The 19,043-nt window shown below is 46.7% G+C and overlaps 1 protein-coding gene across 1 annotated transcript in view; it reads left to right on the forward strand.

The window, feature by feature from the left end:
* LOC115085883 (gastrula zinc finger protein XlCGF26.1-like) overlaps positions 1 to 17,176 on the forward strand; it is a 33,371-nt gene extending 16,195 nt beyond the window's left edge. The window contains exon 4 of the mRNA XM_029592421.1: positions 13,618 to 17,176. Within this exon, the coding sequence (XP_029448281.1) occupies positions 13,618 to 14,933 (1,316 nt within the window). The 3' untranslated portion in view covers positions 14,934 to 17,176. The remainder of the gene's footprint in view (positions 1 to 13,617) is intronic.
* The last annotated feature ends 1,867 nt before the right edge of the window (positions 17,177 to 19,043 follow it).

Here is a 19,043-nt window from a genome sequence, read left to right on the forward strand (position 1 = left end):
GAGTTCATCTGATTCATTCTCCTCTGAGTTTGTGCTAGTGATGCATAAAGCCTTTAAGGCGAGGCGCCTAGCCAGGAAGAGATCACGGGGGTCTCAGGACCCAGGCCCGGGGTCGGAGTCTGGGAAGCGGGCCAGGCCCATTCAGGTGTCAGATCTCCCCCGGGGAGGGCCCGGCCTCTCAGACTGGGGGCCCCTCGGGGGGGATCCCGATGCCACCTCGGACTCCGATGACCCAGATGAGCAACAAACGGACCAGGATCCGCCGTCCCAGCCTCCAAGGGGTATTGAAGGGGACGGGGATCAGGTGGCCAGAGCGGTTCCCATGCGGCAGATGGGGATGACCCCAAAGTAGTTTGGTTGTTCCGCTGGGATGAGTTGGGGCCCTGGATACTGGCGATTCTGGGGGAGTTAGGCATAGAATTGCCGCAAACGGAGTCCAGGTTAGGGAGCATGGATCCAGTAGTTTTGGGGCTCCGAGGTCCACCTTCTGCCTTTCCCTTGCATTTTTCAGTGTCGGATTTACTTTTCAAGGAATGGGATACCCCAGATTTCGGGCTTAAGGTGGCTAAAGCCATGGATAAGCTCTTACCCTCTGCCTGAGGACGCACTCGAAATGTTAAAGGTCCCTAGGATGGATTCGGCGGTGGCAGCAGTCACGAAGAAGACCACCATCCCGATGACCGGAGGGACGGCTCTTAAAGATTTGCAAGATCGCAAGCTGGAGATACAGCTTAAGAAGATATTCGAAGTCTCCGCGCGGCTATCTGCAGCAATTTCTCATTGCGTGCAGGACTTCGGTGGGTGCAACAGTTGTTGGCCAATGCTCTCTTACACAGGAAGCAGCACTACAGGTGGGCCGCTTAGAGGCGGTGATTGCCTATAGTGCCGATGCCTTTTATGACTGACTTCGCACTTCAGCACGAGCCATGGTTTCGGCGGTGTCGGCGCGGTGTTTGTTGTGGCTGCGCCATTGGGCAGCGGATGTGTCGTCTGAAGCTCGGTTGGGCTCGCTGCCGTTTAAGGGCAAGTTGTTGTTCGGAAAGGAGCTGGAGGATTTGATTGAGTTGCTAGGCGAGAGCAAGGTACATCGCTTGCCGGAGGACAGACCTCTGTCTAGAGGGGCTCCGGCATCGCGGTTCCGTTTTCGCGGCGGCCGGAGGCCTCGCAATTCGCGGGGGTCAGCCTCCTCCTTTCGACACAGTGCCACCCGGCAGCAGTCGTACTCTCAGTCCTTTCGCGGGCGCCGTTTTGGAAGGCCAGGGGCCGGTATGAGTGCGCAGAGTGGTAAACCTTCCCAATGATAGGCAGCCAGTCCACTCCTCGGTACCAGTGATCGGCGGCAGATTAACATGGTTTTACGAGGAGTGGACCAGGATCACTTCGGATCAGTGGGTCCTAGAGGTGATAGGTCAAGGTTACGCGTTAGATTTTGTACAGCGGCCCCGCCAGTGTTTCACAGTGTCGCCGTGTGGGTTTTCCGAGAAACACCGGGCGGTACAAGAAACGATACGGCATCTGCAGGATCTCGGCGCGATAATACCGTTTCCGTCGCACGAGCTCCGCCGAGGCCAGTATTCCATTTATTTCATGGTTCCAAAGAAGGAAGGATCTTTTTGTCCGATTCTCGAACTCAAAAGCGCCAACAAGTGTCTGAGGGTCCCTCGTTTTCGTATGGAGACCCTGCGGTCGGTCATTGCCTCGGTGAGACAAGGGGAATTTCTCGCGTCTCTGGATCTCACGGAAGCGTGTCTTCATATCTGAATCCGCGCAGTGCACCAACGATACCTCAGGTTCGCCGGGATGGGTCAGCATTTTCAGTTTCAGGCATTGCCGTTCGGCTTGGCCACCGCCCCTCGGACGTTCACCAAGATTATGGTGGTGGTAGCAGCGCACCTTCGCAGGGAAGGATTTCTAGTACACCCGTACCTAGACGATTGGCTGATTATGGCAAAATCAGAACGTCTTTGTCAGGAAGCAGTTCACCGGGCTATCGACTTGTTGCAAAAGCTCGGCTGGGTCATCAATACGGCCAAAAGTTACCTGGTACCTTCTCAGTCTCTGGAGTTTTTGGGAGCTTTGTTTGACACTCAGAAGGGAATGGTGTCCCTCACACAGGACCGCGTGCTCAAGTTACAGTGCCAAGCCAGGTGGTTGTTAACCAAGCCCATGCCAATAGTCTGGGACTATCTACAAATGGTGGGATCCATGACTTCCACGCTAGAATTGGTTCCCTGGGCTTTCGCTCATATGCGACCTTTACAGTCAGCATTGCTTTCCCGCTGGAATCCGGTGTCGGAACAGTTTCATCTACCTTTACCTCTAACACAGTCGGCTCGGTCCAGCATGGATTGGTGGCTATGCCCAGTCAATTTGAGCCGTGGAGTCCCGTTGGCGGTTCCCTCCTGGACAGTGATCACCATGGATGCCAGCCTGTACGGGTGGGGGGCAGTGTGTCTCCGAAAGTCAGTACAGGGCACTTGGTCTCCGCAGGAAGCAGCTTGGTCCATCAATCGGTTGGAGACCAGGGCAGTGCGTCTGGCCCTTCAGGCATTTCTTCCGCTGGTCTGAGGCAAATCGGTCAGAATTCTGTCGGACAATGCGACCACAGTGGCCTACATCAATCGTCAGGGCGGAACCAGAAGTCAACCAGTTGCATGCGAAGCCCGGCAGCTGATGGCTTGGGTGAAACGACACCTGAGCAGCATTGTGGCATCGCATGTTGCTGGGGTAGAGAACGTCCAGGCGGACTTTCTCAGTCGCAATCGTCTGGATCCTGGAGAGTGGGAACTCGCAGATGTCGCGTTTCAACTCATCTGTGCCCGGTGGGGGACACCGGCTCTGGACCTGATGGTGACATTCAAGAATATCAAAGCTCCGCGCTTCTTTGCTCGGCACCGGGAAACGGGAGCAGAAGGCGTAGATGCACTGGTATTACCCTGGCCAACAGATGTGCTCCTTTATGTATTTCCACCGTGGCCTCTCATCGGTCGGACGCTACGGCGCATAGAGTTGCATCCGACGTCCATGATACTCGTCGCACCCGAATGGCCGCACAGTCCTTGGTTTGCGGATCTCCAGAACCTGGAGCTGGAGGAACCCATCTGGTTTCCGTATGTACCGGATCTTCTCCATCAGGGACCCGTTTGTTTCGACCAGGTTGAATGCTTCTGTCTAGCAGCATGGCTTTTGAGTGGGGAAGGCTGAAGTCCTGGGGCTACTCTTTTGAGATCCCGCAAGGCTTCTATGTCCTTAGCTTATGTGCGCGTCTGGAAGGTTTTTGAGACGTGGTGTCTTGGTCAGGATGTGAGGCCCACTCGTGCTTCCGTGCCGGAGATTTTACACTTTCTTCAGGATGGTTTGACTAAGGGATTATCGTGTAGTTCCCTGCAGGTGGCGGCTCTGGCGTCTTTGCGTGGTCAGGTTCAAGGTGTGTCGTCATCGCATCCAGATGTGATTCGTTTTCTTCGGGGTGCTAAGCATTTACGTCCACCTTTACGTAGTCCTTGTCCTTCCTGGAATCTGAATCTGGTGTTGAAGGCTTTGTGAGGCGCTCCCTTGAGCCTATTCGCAAGTCTGCCTTAGAAGATTTGACACTGAAGGTGGTGTTCTTGGTGGCAATTGTCGCGGCAAGGCGGGTTTCCGAGCTCCAAGCCCTGTCTTGTCGGGAGCCCTTTTTGAGAATTTCGGATACGGGGGTATCACTTCGTACAGTTCCCTCCTTTTTACCTAAGGTGGTATCTGCGTTTCATCTTAATCAGACGGTTGAATTGCCTGCGTTTCCCAATTTGGATAGAGTGGATCCTTTCTATAAGGATTTGCGCAGGTTGGATGTGCGTCAGGCACTGTTGCACTACCTGGCGGTGTCTAACGCCTTCAGGGTATCAGACCATCTGTTTGTGCTTTGGGGCAGACCTAGTCAGGGTCATGCTGCGTCCAAGACTACTATTTGCCCGCTGGTTGAAGGAGGCAATCAGTTCTGCGTATCTGTTGCAGGGCAGGTCTTCGCCAGTGGGTCTCAAGGCCCATTCCACGCGTTCCCAGGCTGCGTCCTGGGCGGAATGCCACCATATGTCCCCAGAGGAGATTTGTAGGGCAGTGACGTGGAAATCCTTACACACATTTGCCCGACATTATCGCCTGGATGTCCAGGCTCCAGGCAGCGGGAATTTTGGTACAGGGGTGCTCAGAGCGGGACTCTCCGGATCCCATCCCATTTAAGGTAGCTCTGGTACATCCCAGGAGTCTGGACTGATCCGGGTACGTACAGGGAAAAGAAAATTAGGTCTTACCTTTGTTAGTTTTCGTTCCTGTAGTACCACGGATGAGTCCAGAGTCCCGCCCATTTATTCTGCTATGACAAGGGAGAGTCTGGAATGATTGGTTTTTTTCCTCTGTCCTTCCCAGCTTCTTCCATCGATGGCTCGGGTTCTGTTCCCATTTGGGGGGTTGTTGAGCCGGTTCTTGTTGTTAGATTACTGTATATAGTTAATTTGGAGTTTGATTGGGGCTTCACTCTGTTTGACATTAAGTAATACTGCCAGACTGTAGGTGGCACCAGCCTAGATAAGGCGGAGTTTTGTTTGTAAACTTCAGTCTCCATCTGCTGGGGGGGCAAAACCCAGGAGTCTGGACTGATCCGTGGTACTACAGGAACGAAAATTAACAAAGGTAAGACCTAATTTTCTTTTTAAATATATCTGAAGCAGAAAGCCTGTGAGGGAGTCAGTTGGACCGCTAGATGATCGAGGGGTTAAGGGGGCACTTAGAGAAGATAAGGCCATCGTGGAAAGATTAAATTATTTCTTTTCTTCGGTGTTTACTGAAGAGGATGTTGGGGAGGTACCCGTACTGGAGAAGGTTTTCATGGGTAATGATTCAGATGGACTGAACCAAATCACGGTGAACCTAGAAGATGTGGTAGACCTGATTGATAAACTGAAGAGTAGTAAATCACCTGGACCGGATGGTATACACCCCAGAGTTCTGAAGGAACTAAAAAATGAAATTTCAAACCTATTAGTAAAAATTTGTAACCTATCATTAAAATCATCCATTGTACCTGAAGACTGGAGGATAGCTAATGTAACCCCCATATTTAAAAAAGGCTCCAGGGGAGATCCGTGACATTACAGACCGGTTAGCCTGACTTCAGTGCCAGGAAAAAATAGTGGAAAGTGTTCTAAACATCAAAATCACACAACATATAGAAAGACATGGTTTAATGGAACAAAGTCAGCATGGCTTTACCCAAGGCAAGTCTTGCCTCACAAATTTGCTTCACTTTTTTGAAGGAGTTAATAAACATGTGGATAAAGGTGAACCGGTAGATGTAGTGTACTTGGATTTTCAGAAGGCGTTTGACAAAGTCCCTCATGAGAGGTTTCTAGGAAAAATAAAAAGTCATGGGATAGGTGGTGATGTCCTTTCGTGGATTGCAAACTGGCTAAAAGACAGGAAACAGAGAGTAGGATTAAATGGACAATTTTCTCAGTGGAAGGGAGTGGGCAGTGGAGTGCCTCAGGGATCTGTATTGGGACCCTTACTTCAATATATTTATAAATGATGTGGAAAGAAATACGAGTGAGGTAATCAAATTTGCAGATGACACAAAATTGTTCAGAGTAGTTAAATCACAAGCAGATTGTGATACATTGCAGGAAGACAGTTAGGCTGGAAAATTGGGCATCTAAATGGCAGATGAAATTTAATGTGGACAAGTGCAAGGTGATGCATATAGGGAAAAATAACCCATGCTATAGTTACACAATGTTAGGTTCCATATTAGGTGCTACTACCCAAGAAAGAGATCTAGGCGTCATAGTGGATAACACATTGAAATCGTCGGTTCAGTGTGCTGCGGCAGTCAAAAAAGCAAACAGAATGTTGGGAATTATTAGAAAGGGAATGGTGAATAAAACGGAAAATGTCATAATGCCTCTGTATTGCTCCATGGTGAGACCACACCTTGAATATTGTGTACAATTCTGGTCGCCGCATCTCAAAAAAGATATAATTGCAATGGAGAAGATACAGAGAAGGGCTAGCAAAATGATAAAGGGTATGGAACAGCTCCCCTATGATGATAGACTAAAGAGGTTAGGACTTTTCAGCTTGGAGAAGAGACGGCTGAGGGGGGAATATGATAGAGGTGTTTAAAATCATGAGAGGTCTAAAACAGGTAGATGTGAATCGGTTATTTACTCTTTCGAATAATAGACTAGGGGGCACTCCATGATGTTAGCAAGTAGCACATTTAAAACTAATCGGAGAAAGTTCTTTTTCACTCAACGCACAATTAAACTCTGGAATTTGTTGCCAGAGGATGTGGTTAGTGTAGCTGTGTTTAAAAAAGGATTGGATAAGTTCTTGGAGGAGAAGACCATTACCTGCTATTAATTAAGTTGACTTAGAAAATAGCCACTGCTATTACTATTTATTTTATTTATTTGAGGTTCTTTATATACCGCCATTCGTTTAGTAACATCATGTCGGTTCACATTTAACAATATTTTAGCAGCAGCACTAGAACAGGTAGCAATTAGCAGCAGTGCTTTACAATTAATGTTCAACTTAAGAAAAGACCATTAGGATATTATAACAACGCTAAGTTTCTAACAACGCTGAGAAAGAGCGAAGGAAAAGTTGATACATGGCAATGCAAACAGGGAGGGGGTGTCTGGGGGGAAACTGAATTTGAAGGAAAAAGATATTTACATTAGATTAATACATAGAGTAAATACATTAGATTAATACATAGAGTAAATGCATGAAGTCCATTAGATAACTAGGTGTCAAATTTAAAAGGAGGTAAAAGGAGTGTCTTAGGTAACTCAGAAGGATAAGGCATATTTACAAAAGATTAGTCTCAGGTAAAAGCATGTGGGGAATTGTTGGATATAGGGATACTAGCAATGGTAACATGGAATAGACTTAGTTTTTGGGTACTTGCCAGGTTCTTATGGCCTGGATTGGCCCCTGTTGGAAACAGGATGCTGGGCTTGATGGACCCTTGGTCTGACCCAGTATGGCATGTTCTTATGTTCTCAAAAAATATTTTCAAATGCTGGTGTCACCTCACAGTAACATCAGCACAAACACCTTCCTCTGCCAGGCACTTTGTGAACTAACACAAAACCCTGCAAAAAAGACACTCAAACTCTATACTGCAATCCCATTGTAACATAACAGTAATAACACCAAGGACGCAAACAACAATAACCCTACCTGTGAAAAAGCAAGGGTAAATATTACACTGGGTCCTAGAATACCAATACACCACCTACTGAGGAAACAAAACAAACCAGATTGCTATAGATCCCTATGCTAGCAGAATCTCTCATCATGGTCACACACACAGAGCAGAGACAGACCCTCACCAAATACAGAATACAAAATAAAGGAGCACAAATTAGACAAAAACTGAAATGGAAACCCCAAGAAGCCAGACTCTCTGTATTAACAATGGAAAAACAGAACCACCATTCCTCATAAAACAAAGTCAAGAAACATAAAGCATCAGTTATAATAGTAAAACCATACTAATAAAAGAATATTTTAAAACTACTGATAAATAGAATTTCTAATAATTAAAATCATATACATTTTTTACAAACCCCAATAAAATATTTAAAAACAGCACATATATATCAAATAACACCCAATAATTAAAACTAATAAGGATTTTTTAAAAACCCTGATGTCCATACGTGGGAGCTCTTGATTTCCAGTCACCCTGATATTGTCGAGGATTAGGAGGTTATCCTCTCTCTCTCACACATACACTCACATGTCCATTCTCTCTCACACATACACTGTCACATACTTACACATTCATGCTCTGATACCCACCATAACCTCTCGCTCTCACAGACACTGACACACTCTCCTCCTCCACACACACATCCCGCAGCCATCTGCGACCAATGGGCGCAACACCTACTCTCTGTTTCCTGTCTTTTAACCAGTTTGTAATCCACAAAAGGACATCACCACCTATCCCATGACGTTTTAGTTTTCGCAGAAGCCTCTCATGAGGGTCTTTGTCAAAAGCCATCTGAAAATCCAAAGACACTACATCCACCGGTTCACCTTTATCCACGTTTATTAACCCCTTCAAAAAAGTGAAGCAGATTTGTGAGGCCCCTGAGTAAATCCATGCTGGCTGTGTCCCATTAAACCATGTCTTTCTATATGTTCTGTGATTTTGTGTTGCGAGTGCAGCCTTCAGGGGCTGATGGAGTGGGCGAGGTGCGCATCACTTGGCTCTTAGGAGAGCGGAACCTTTGGGCCACAGGGGGGCTCAGGTCAGGACATGAATCGCACCCGTGGTGAGGCGTGTGTGCGGGAATGGGCATCACAGGAGCAGAGCTGGACGGAGCTAGGAGCACAGGCTCCGAAGTGGGACTTTGGTTAGGACTCGGAACATTGGAACTCGGAACGTAGAGACGTAGGACAGGGAGGCGAGTCCCTCAGGTGCCCTACTCAGCACGTGGGGACTGGCTCAGGTAGTCTCGTAGCGCAGGTTAGTGGAAACCCCTAGGAGTCGGAACTAGGAAGTCAGATGAAACCTTGGAGTATGGGAATTCCAGATAAGAGCAGGGGGAATCCCCGGAGCCACAGGTCCCACCTCCTGGTGCATTAGGACCGGGAACATGACGCAACTTGGAACATCAAGACATCGAGGAACATCTTGGGAAGGACTGCAGGACTGGGAACAGGCATCGGGAGCTGGACTCACGGACATCCAAACTTGGGAATTAGACATCAGGATCCGAACTCAGGACTCAGACTCCAGATGAAGAGACGTCTTCAGGAGCATCTGAGCTGATGTGAAAACAAAGCTGGAATGAAGCAGGGACCCTCTTACAGGGCTGAAGAGGCAACTCCCTGGAATGAGCTGTCCAGAGGACCACGCCTGGCTGGCCCCATAAGAACGGGGAAGAGCCCCAGGCTTGCCCCTTAGAAGGAGCAGTCAGAGGAAGTCTGCAGGACCCTGGACAGCGGCCCTGCAGACGCTGAAGCAGGAAGGAGGCAGAGCAGAGTAAGCAGGCCTCCGGGCAGGCCCCGATAACATCGGTGGCATCCCGCCGCATTAAAGAGGAAACAGAGCAGGCCTCCGGGCAGGCCCCAATGAGGAGCAGCGGCCTCAGCCGCACAGGAACCCCAAAGGATGCGGCCTCCAGACCGCGGCACCAGATGGCGGCGTTGATGGCTTCCTGGGCTCCTGCCGTGCCTGCAAGATGGTGGCTGGGCCGCAAGGTCCCGCTGTCGGCGGCTCTTGCCACGGGCAGGAGAAGCAGGCTGTGATCCCACCGGCCCGCTGGGGAGGTAAGAGGTGGCTCCAGCCACAGGCCGCATTGCAACATTTTGATCTTTAGAATAGTTTCCACTATTTTTCCTTAAAGTGTAGGTAGCGGCTCTAGGTTGCCTTCGTGGTAAGATTGGTTCATCTATTTCTGCACATCCCGATGTCCTTCGCTTTCTTTGAGGGGTGAAGAATTTTCGACCTCCACTTCAACAAGTTTGTTCGTCCTGGAATCTTAATCTTGTCTTCAGGGGTTTATGTGAGGCTCCTTTTGAACCGCTTCGGAGAGCGATTTTGAAGAACTTGACTCTTAAGGTGGTTTTTCTAGGAGGATTTCTGAATAGCAGGCACCGTCGTGTCGTGATCCTTTCTGTCAGATTTCACAGTCGGGAGTCTCTTTTGAGAACAGTTTCTTCCTTCTTCCCAAACGTGGTCTCCGCGTTCCACGTCAATCTGACTGTGGAGTTTCCGGCCTTTGCTGGGCTGGATGCGTCTACTCCTCATGCGAGGGAACTCAAGTTGTTAGATGTCAGAAGAGCTTTGTTACTTTACCTCAAGGTAACAACTGACTTCAGGAGCAACCCAAAGTGGGGTTTTCAGGCTTCTAAAACTACCATTGCTTGTTGGCTTAAAGAGGCTACTGGTTCCACGTACATTCTATGAGGTCGTCTGGTTCTGGCGATAATTTGTGTTCATTCTACGCACTCTCAGGTGGCCTTGTGGGCGGAAGCTCAGCTCGCTTGTCCCCAAGAGACCTGCAGAGCAGTGACTTGGAAGTCACTACATACTATTGCTAGACATTATCGGCTGGATGTGGGGGATACAGGCTCCCCATCTTTTGGCGAAAGTGTTCTGCAAGTGGGACTCTCAAGGTCTCACCCTGTCTAGGGAGCTTTGGTACATCCCAGGAGTCTGGACTGATCCGGGTACGTACAGAGAATGGAAAATTGATTCTTAACCTGCTAATTTTCATTCCTGTAGTACCAAGTATCAGTCCAGAACCCGCCCATTCTACTGAGGGGGAGAGTCGTCCACTCATTCAGTTTTTTATAGCAGAAAGGATTTTCATATATTCATGTTTTGTAAATGTTTTAAAGTTGAGACGTTTGTCCATTTTGGTGTGTTTAGCTTGGATATAGATAAATACTGAGGAACTGCAGGTGGCACCTGTGGTTAAGTAGCAGTGTCAGTAAAACTTTCCTTTAATCTAATTGGTTAACTCAATGTATTCAATTCTGCTATAAAGCAAATTCTACACAGCTTATGTGGCCAGTAAGAGCACATCAAGTGCGAGCAACAGCCTCTTCAATTGCCCATTTTCATGAATTTCCAATCGAGGACACTTGCAAAGCATTGACGTGGTTGTCAATTCATCCCTTCACGTCCCATTATTGTCTGGATCAGCTATCAGCCTCCTCGGCTTCAGTGGGCACAATAGTCTTAAAACACATGGCAAACAGTTGAAGGCTGTCCATGAGGATCCTGGGTTACAAAAACAAGAGAGGAATGCTGAGCTAGAAGCACATAACTTCGCAGCAACCGTAAGCTTTGGACTCCCAGAAAGCGTGGCTGATTCAGTCTGCTTATCGATTGGGGGGGAAAAAAGCAAGTTTGCTTACCATAAACGGTGTTTCCCTAGATCGCAGGATGATTTAGCCGTGTGAACCCACCCTCCTCCCTGAACAGCCCTCGACCCCCTGGTGCATAATAATCGCTTTATTCCAAATTAAGGAAAGTTGGAGGATTGCACGGGAATGACTGCGCATGCTTAATAGAGCAAAACTCTGAAAGCTTGGCGAGATGTCTCTGCCCCCGTGCCATCGGATGATGTCGCCCCCAGAAAGCATGGCTTAAAATCATCCTACGTAAAACACCAATTATGGTAAGCAAACTCGCTTTTATTGGAAATGGATAATTAAACAAAAAAAAATTAAGGCAAAAAATAGAGTCCCTGGCATTGATGACTCCTAAGAGACTTATCAAAAAAGTAGCCACTTCTTGATTGAACTTTTTATTTTATTATTCAGTACAGATTTTGGTAAGAATAAAAGAATGATAAAAAAAAAATCAGCCAATTATCATTCTTTTGAAGTCCCTGACGGTGACTATTTTGTGACTCCTATTTTATGTCTTAATTTTTTTGGGGTTCTATTAACCAATTCCAAGAAAGCTTATGGCTGTATATAATAAAAACTTGTGTTGTAATTAGGGACAGTGGTCAGGATGAAATCTAGATGGACCTTGCAGGGAGAGAATAGCCTCCCCAGCGGAAAGTTAACACACGGAGCTCTGATTGATAGCCTAGCATTGCTCTGCAGGAAGAAATCTGAGCCACACAGGTCTAGCTCAGGACTGCTTGAACAAAGAAATCCTGATTGTGCATACCTGTCTTCTGCACATATATATTCCCTTTCCTAACGCTAAATTCCTTGGAACAGATGCTACAATCCATATAAATTACAATTTTATTAGGCCTGGTGAGTTACATAAAGCAATGTTCTTAGGATTTTATACAGCGGATGGGGCAGAAATGTTCAGTCCTCAGCTTCATCCTCTTTAGATCCAGTGATGTGCTCTTGTGTTTCTCATTGACTGGTCCATGGACTGGCACTGGTCCCCAGCAGCATTTCTACTGCTCTGCAGAGTTACGGTAATTGCAGGAGGACAAGGAGGAAGCAAGACCTGCTCTGCAGCTGCACCCACTGCACTGCATCCTGCACCCCCAGCCAGCAGATCCTCTTCCTAAGTCCCACCCTCAACCCTGCAGGAGCACCAGGAGGAAGCAAGACCTGCTCTGCAGCTGCACCCACTGCACTGCATCCCAGCCAGCAGATCCTCTTCCTAAGTCCCACCCTCAACTCTGCAGGAGGACAAGGAGGAAGCAAGACCTGCACTGCAGCTGCACCCACCGCACTGCATCCCAGCCAGCAGATCCTCTTCCTAAGTCCCACCCTCTCCCTGCAGGAGGGCAAGGAGGAAGCAAGACCTGCTCTGCAGCTGCACCCACCGCACTGCATCCTGCATCCCAGCCAGCAGATCCTCTTCCTAACTCCCACCCTCAACCCTGCAGGAGGACAAGGAGGAAGCAAGACCTGCACTGCAGCTGCACCCACTGCACTGCACTCTGCATCCCAGCCAGCAGATCCTCTTCCAAAGTCCCACCCTCAACCCTGCAGGAGGACAAGGAGGAAGCAAGATCTGCACTGCAGCTGCACCCACTGCACTGCATCCTGCATCCCAGCCAGCAGATCCTCTTCCTAAGTCCCACCCTCAGCCCTGCAGGAGGACAAGGAGGAAGCAAGACCTGCTCTGCAGCTGCATCCACCGCACTGCATCCTGCACCCCAGCCAGCAGATTCTCTTCCTAAGTCCCATCCTCAACCCTGCAGGAGGACAAGGAGGAAGCAAGACCTGCACTGCAGCTGCACCCACTGCACTGCATCCTGCATCCCAGCCAGCAGATCCTCTTCCTAACTCCCACCCTCAACTCTTACATCAGCCCTAGGAGCTAATTCCAAGGTCCATATTCTGGAAGGAAAGCTGAATGGTAATGAGCCAGGGTGAGACTTAGCATCTGCTTGGCTCTCAGACCCTGTCTCCCTTATAAATTCCAGGAGGGAGTTGGAGGCACTGCGGGGCCTGGGAGCAGAGCGTGCAGTGACGTAGTCTCATGTCTACTGTTTAATATTCAGCTGCAGCTGCTCCCCTCCCAGGCCTGGCCACAACAGGGGAAAAAAAGTCCACAGGGCAGGGGGTATTAATTGTAGTAGAGTTGCTGGCTGGTAGGGGAAGAAGGAGATACGATAAACTGGTGGCTGGCTGGGAGGCAAAGAGGTGGAGGGGTTTTCCATTCTGTGGATTTAACATTTGCTAGTCGGGCGAGGGCTTTATTTTAAATAAGAATAACTTTTTTTTTTTTTTTTTGGAAAACAGTTTTCTTAAATTGACTAATTACCTTCTTAAAAAACGACACAGACCAGCTGCAGGGCTGACCCATGAGATTAAAGAGTGGGTGGGGGAGGGTGCTTATTCCCCACGTCCCACTCTTTAATTTTCAGGGCCCCTTCTCTCCTACCAGTGCCACAATCACGCCACAGAATTTAAGGAAGGTAACCGGCTGGTCCCTGGCATGTAAAAGGTTGAGAAACACTGCACTAGCTCACTGGGAATGCTACAGATAGGTTACGTGGTTGCTTTACACCCCGTTCCACCTGATGTGTGTTAATGCTGGGAAACCCTTGCCATTGTCTCTGTGAGTCTCTCTCCCATCAAGTAATGTCTGGCATTTGGTTTTTGGTTTGTTTTTTTTTCCAGAAAATGATGGGTGCAAGAGAAGAAATAAGGAGACACATCCTGAGGAACCCACAGAATATCTGGAAATGATTAAAACTGTCTCAGAGGAAGAGAGAAGGGATACCTGCCCATGTTGTGACTGGGGGAAAAACAGCTGGACTCGGTTTAAACCAGAGGAGAGTCCGATAAGCCCAGCAGGAGACTCTGAGAACGTGACTTGCTGTGGGGAAAGCGTCACCAGGAAGCAATCTCTCACACAACTCCTGAGAGTGCATCCTGGGGCGAGACCCTTTTCATGCAGCGAATGTGGAAAAAGTTTTACAAGTAAAGTAATATTAAAAGCTCACCAGAAGAATCATATAAGAGAGAAACCATTTCCTTCTAGTGAATGCAATAAAAACATCATTTGTCCATCACAACTAAAAAACCACCAAAAGAGTCTTACAGGAGAAAAATCATTTAAACAGGCTGAGTGTGGTCAAGGTGAGCTGAAAAAGTATGAAAGGACCCACGTGGGAGAAAAACAATTTGCATGTACTGGGTGTGATAAAAGCTTCCGTTGGAGATCACAACTGAAAATGCACCAAATAATCCACACAGGAGAGAAACCATGCAGATGCACAGAGTGTGATAAAAGCTTCCGTTGGAGATCACAACTAAAAATGCACCAAATAACCCACACAGGAGAGAAACCATACAGATGCACAGAGTGTGATAAAAGCTTCCATTGGAGATCACAACTGAAAATGCACCAAATAACCCACACAGGAGAGAAACCATACAGATGCACAGAGTGTGATAAAAGCTTCCGTTGTAGATCAGAACTGAAAATGCACCAAATAACCCACACAGGAGAGAAACCATACACATGTACAGAATGTGATAAAAGATTCAGACAGAAACGGTATCTGAAAGAGCATCAAGTAATACACACAGGAGAGAAACCATACAGATGCACAGTGTGTGATAAAAGCTTCCGTTGTAGATCAGAACTGAAAATGCACCAAATAATCCACACAGGAGAGAAACCATACACATGTACAGAATGTGATAAAAGATTCAGACAGAAACGTTATCTGAAAGAGCATCAAGTAATTCACACAGGAGAAAAACTGTTTACATGTATGGAGTGTAATAAAGACTTCGGGAAAAAATCTCGTCTGAAAAAGCACCAAGTAATCCACACAGGAGCGCAAAAGGTACCATACACTTGTACTGAGTGTGATAAAAGCTACGGCACAAAACGTCTTCTGAAAAGACATCAAATAACCCATACAGAGAGAAACCATTTACATGCACTGACTGTGATAAAAACTTTTTTTGGAGATCATCACTGAGCAACCATCAGAAATTTCACAAGAAAGTCAAAACATACAAATGTACTGAATGTGATAAAAAGTTCAGGAAAGCTGATCTGATAAAGCATAAAATAACCCATACAGGAGGGAAACCATTCAAATGCATTGAGTGTGATAACTGCTTTCGTTGGAGATCAGAACTAATAATGCACCAAATAACCCACACAGAAGAGAAACCATTCGTGTGTACTGAGTATGATAAAGCTTCGGGCAGATATCTATTCTGAAAGAGCATAAAGTAATTCACGTGGAAGAAAAGCCCTTTACATTTATCAAGTATGATAAAAATTTTGGGACAAAATCTTGTCTGAAAAAGCATCAATTAATCCACACAGGAGAGCGAGAGAAACCATACACATGCGCTGAGTGTAATAAAAACTTCCGTTGGAGATCAGAACTGAAAATTCACCAAATAACCCACACAGGAAAGAAACCATAAACATGTACGGATTGTGCTAAAGCTTCAGGCAGAAATCTCACCTAAAAAAGCATGAAATATTGCATAAGGGAGAAAAACCCTTCACATGTAGTGAGTGTGGAAAAAAAGCTTCAGGACCAAATCTCTTATGAAAAGGCATCAAATAACCCACAATGGAGAAAAACCATTCGCATGCACTGAGTGGAGATAAAAACATGCATTGGTGATCAGAACTGAAAATGCACAGGAGGGGGGTGCTGTTGCCACTGACTGAGATGAATGCTTGAGTGTGGATCTCCTGACCCTCCATAGCTGAATCCATTGTTTAGCTTGGCAATTGGTGCGGTTTTTGGACTTTTGTGCCTAAATAAGGATTGCTGTAACCACCCAATGGCAGCCAAAAGGAAACTGGCAGACTGGAAACAGTTTTCTTTTAGTAAGCACACATCTGAGATTTCCAGGGAAGATGGTGGCCAGGCCACGACTGATCCGGAAGGCCGAGAGGGGGAAAATGAGCTGCAAGTTTTTTCTCTCTGCGGCTCTGGAACTACTGACTTAACCCTCGAGACATGAGCTAAGAGGATGGTTTATGGAACTCCGGTCCGATATGAAACAACATAAGCTTGATTTATTGGCTTCGATATCGGAAGTGAGGGAGGATATGACTGCACTCTGGTCTCAAATGGATGAGCTAGACTTTCATGTTGAAAGTCAGGTCGACTCACTTACTTTCTGTTGCTCTGATAAAGTTTTATTACATACCAAATGTGCGCTTATGGCTGACACATTGGAGGATCTGGAAAACCACTTGCAGTGGTGTTAACTTATGGATTCGTGGAGTACTGGAGACTCCGGCCTATGCAGATTGCACAGCAGTGGCCACAAAAGTTTTTGAATTTTTACTTACTGCTGGCGGAGGTGGTGCTTCATCATACATTTATTCAATTTCGAACATTAAAATCGAACGAGCCCATAGAGCTATCGTTAGGTATGCTCTAAAGGCCTTCTTATGAGTGGCTATGGGAGGGGGACACACTTTTTTACCATTTTCAATTATCTCGCCCCCTCTATGCAAGCACTATGAGCTGAAGGAAATGACAAATACCCTGGCGCCGAAAACATTCATAGCGAATGTTTTCGGCGCCAGGGTACTTGGCAAAAGGCACATCGTATAGGGTCAAAACTGTCGCGGAAGCAGTGGGGGCTTTCAAACAGGTGAATATTCCTGTCAACGTTGTGGTGCCTGAAATGGTGCTCGGTGTGCTGAAGGTGGCCGCCTACCCAAGATGGCGTCGGGGCTGGAAAAGGAGGCAAACTGCGACACCATTCGTCGGGCTCCTTCCCAGCCATATCTGAACAGGGTTGAGATTACTGCTTGATATCTCTGGCAGTTGGGGAGCTCAATAGCAAAAGGTATATTGTGTTTGCGGTTTTGGGGGGGGATTCAGGTCGGGAGCTCATCTTTGTCGGCTTGCCTAGGCCCGTCAGGAGTGGAGAGAGCTGCCGAATGGGTGAGGCAGATCGCGTTTTGATTGGGGGGGAGGGGGGGATGCTTCTTATTTTGTACGGCCTTTATACATTCTGTGGGGGGAAACGGGCTTTCACTTCAGCATTTTTTTTTATAATTTAAAGTTTATTAGCAACACAACATGCCATGTTACATACAAAATATAAACGTATTACTTTCCATTAATGTAACTGTTTCGAACGGCATGTGTGAAAGATGAAAACTATACTTTTGAAATACTGTACGGTGCATTACAACAATGTGAATTATATTAAATAGATAAAATAAAAGATATAAAATGTTGTATTGGCTTTCATTTATTTATCATGTGGTTATGCATGTATCTTTTTCAACTTCCCACCTCCCTCCCCCCCCATGATAACGTTTCAAAACCGCCTCTTAGTATAAATAATAGCTTTATTTTACAAAGTCAAATAATACAGGGGGTACCCTGGGTATGAGGGGAGGGTTGTTTGCATCCCCAAGTACAGATTGCTATACAACGGCGAGTACATCAGGTAGGGAATCTCCCAGGTAGTAAAGGTACTACTTATATCTAGCACTTGATGTCTGACTGACCCCTCTTCTTCCAGTTAATGTAGGGCTGCCATACTCTTTTGAAACTGTGCAAGCGGTCACATCTTATAGCCGTTAACTTCCCCATGTAAAATACCTTTTCCAACCTGGAAGAAAAGCGACTCATGGAGGATACTTCAGTATTACGGCACCGCAATGCTGTTTCGCAAGTGACGGCGGAAATCACCTGATGTATCCATCTTAACACATATAAAGATCCTGCCTCAAAAGGAGCACACTTTAGGGTCTGTGGGAATAGTTATGCCAGCTGCCCTGTAGATAAAAGCTCGGCCAGCCTCCCAAAACTTTGTCACCTTCGGACACTCCCACTACATGTATGTAAAAAAAAGTCCCTATCTGTCCGTGCCCTTTCCAGCAAAGACTGTCTGTTCCCCTATATATTTTGCATATTTTTTTTCTGGTGTGAGATACCAACGGAATAGCCCCTTGTATGCATTTTCTTATATGGTGGTTGACACTGAACTTCTGCTAATAGCAATAAAGATTTGATCCCACACGTCATCCTCCAGGACTCCTCCCAGGTCTCATTCCCATGCTTGTTGGAAGGGTGCCCTACCCTGAAAAGTCCCCTTAATAATAGTAAGGATTCTAGTAATTGGTTTGGTAACTCTATTGGATTGGGAACATAGGTTTTCAAACAGAGATTTGCCCTTACATAATTCCACTTCTATACGCGCTGTGGTGAAATAATGCAAAACTTGGTTATACGCATAGATGTACGTATCTGGCAGATGATGAGGGTGCTGTAAATCTGAAAAAGTTAAAGTTTCTGCCTATCCCATAATTGCTCCCATTTATAGAGGCCTTTAGTCTCCCATCTGGTAACTACACTTGCTTCATTACCCGTTGGGAATAAATTATCATATAAAAAAGATGTCAAATGGTTTGCTCGTTTATTGCCTACTAATCTGATTTTCCACTTTTCCCATATGTGAAATATTAGCTGCATAAAGGGAGATAGAGAGTACAAAGATCTACGCCCCCTCTGCCAGGCCCTTATGTATAGTGGTGGCGCAATTCTAGTAAGTGAGTCTATCCTTGTCCATGGTTTGAGTAGGTCCCCAGAGTGACAGTGAAGGAACGCACTCGACTGGGGAGGCTTCAAAATACCAGGTTAAATTAGGCACCTGAAGTCCACAGAGCTTCTCTTGAAATAGGGTGGCACGTCCCACCCTGGGTGGTCTCCACTTCCAGATAAATCTAAACAGCTTACGCTGCCAGTGGGTCAAAGTGGCATCAGGCTAGCTATCGGGAGTGTTTGAAAGAGATAGATAAGAGGGGCAGCACATTCATCTTCACTTATTGCTATTCTCCCAAACCAAGAAAACATCCCCCTATCCCAGCGGGTCAAATCACTTTGGAGATTGCGAAACAGTGGATTATAATTTAGTCTGAATACATCCTGATATTCTGGCCCTATTTTGACACTGAGATATTTCACCCAATCTCTCGCAACTCGGAAAGGGAGAGTGCATGCAATATTATCAAAGTGATTTGATTCCACTGATATACTGAGAAACTCGGATTTGTCTTCATTAACCTTAAAGCCCAAACTCCCCCAAATTCC

Source organism: Rhinatrema bivittatum, chromosome 2, assembly GCF_901001135.1.
Source record: "Rhinatrema bivittatum chromosome 2, aRhiBiv1.1, whole genome shotgun sequence".
Classification (NCBI taxonomy): Eukaryota; Metazoa; Chordata; class Amphibia; order Gymnophiona; family Rhinatrematidae; genus Rhinatrema; species Rhinatrema bivittatum.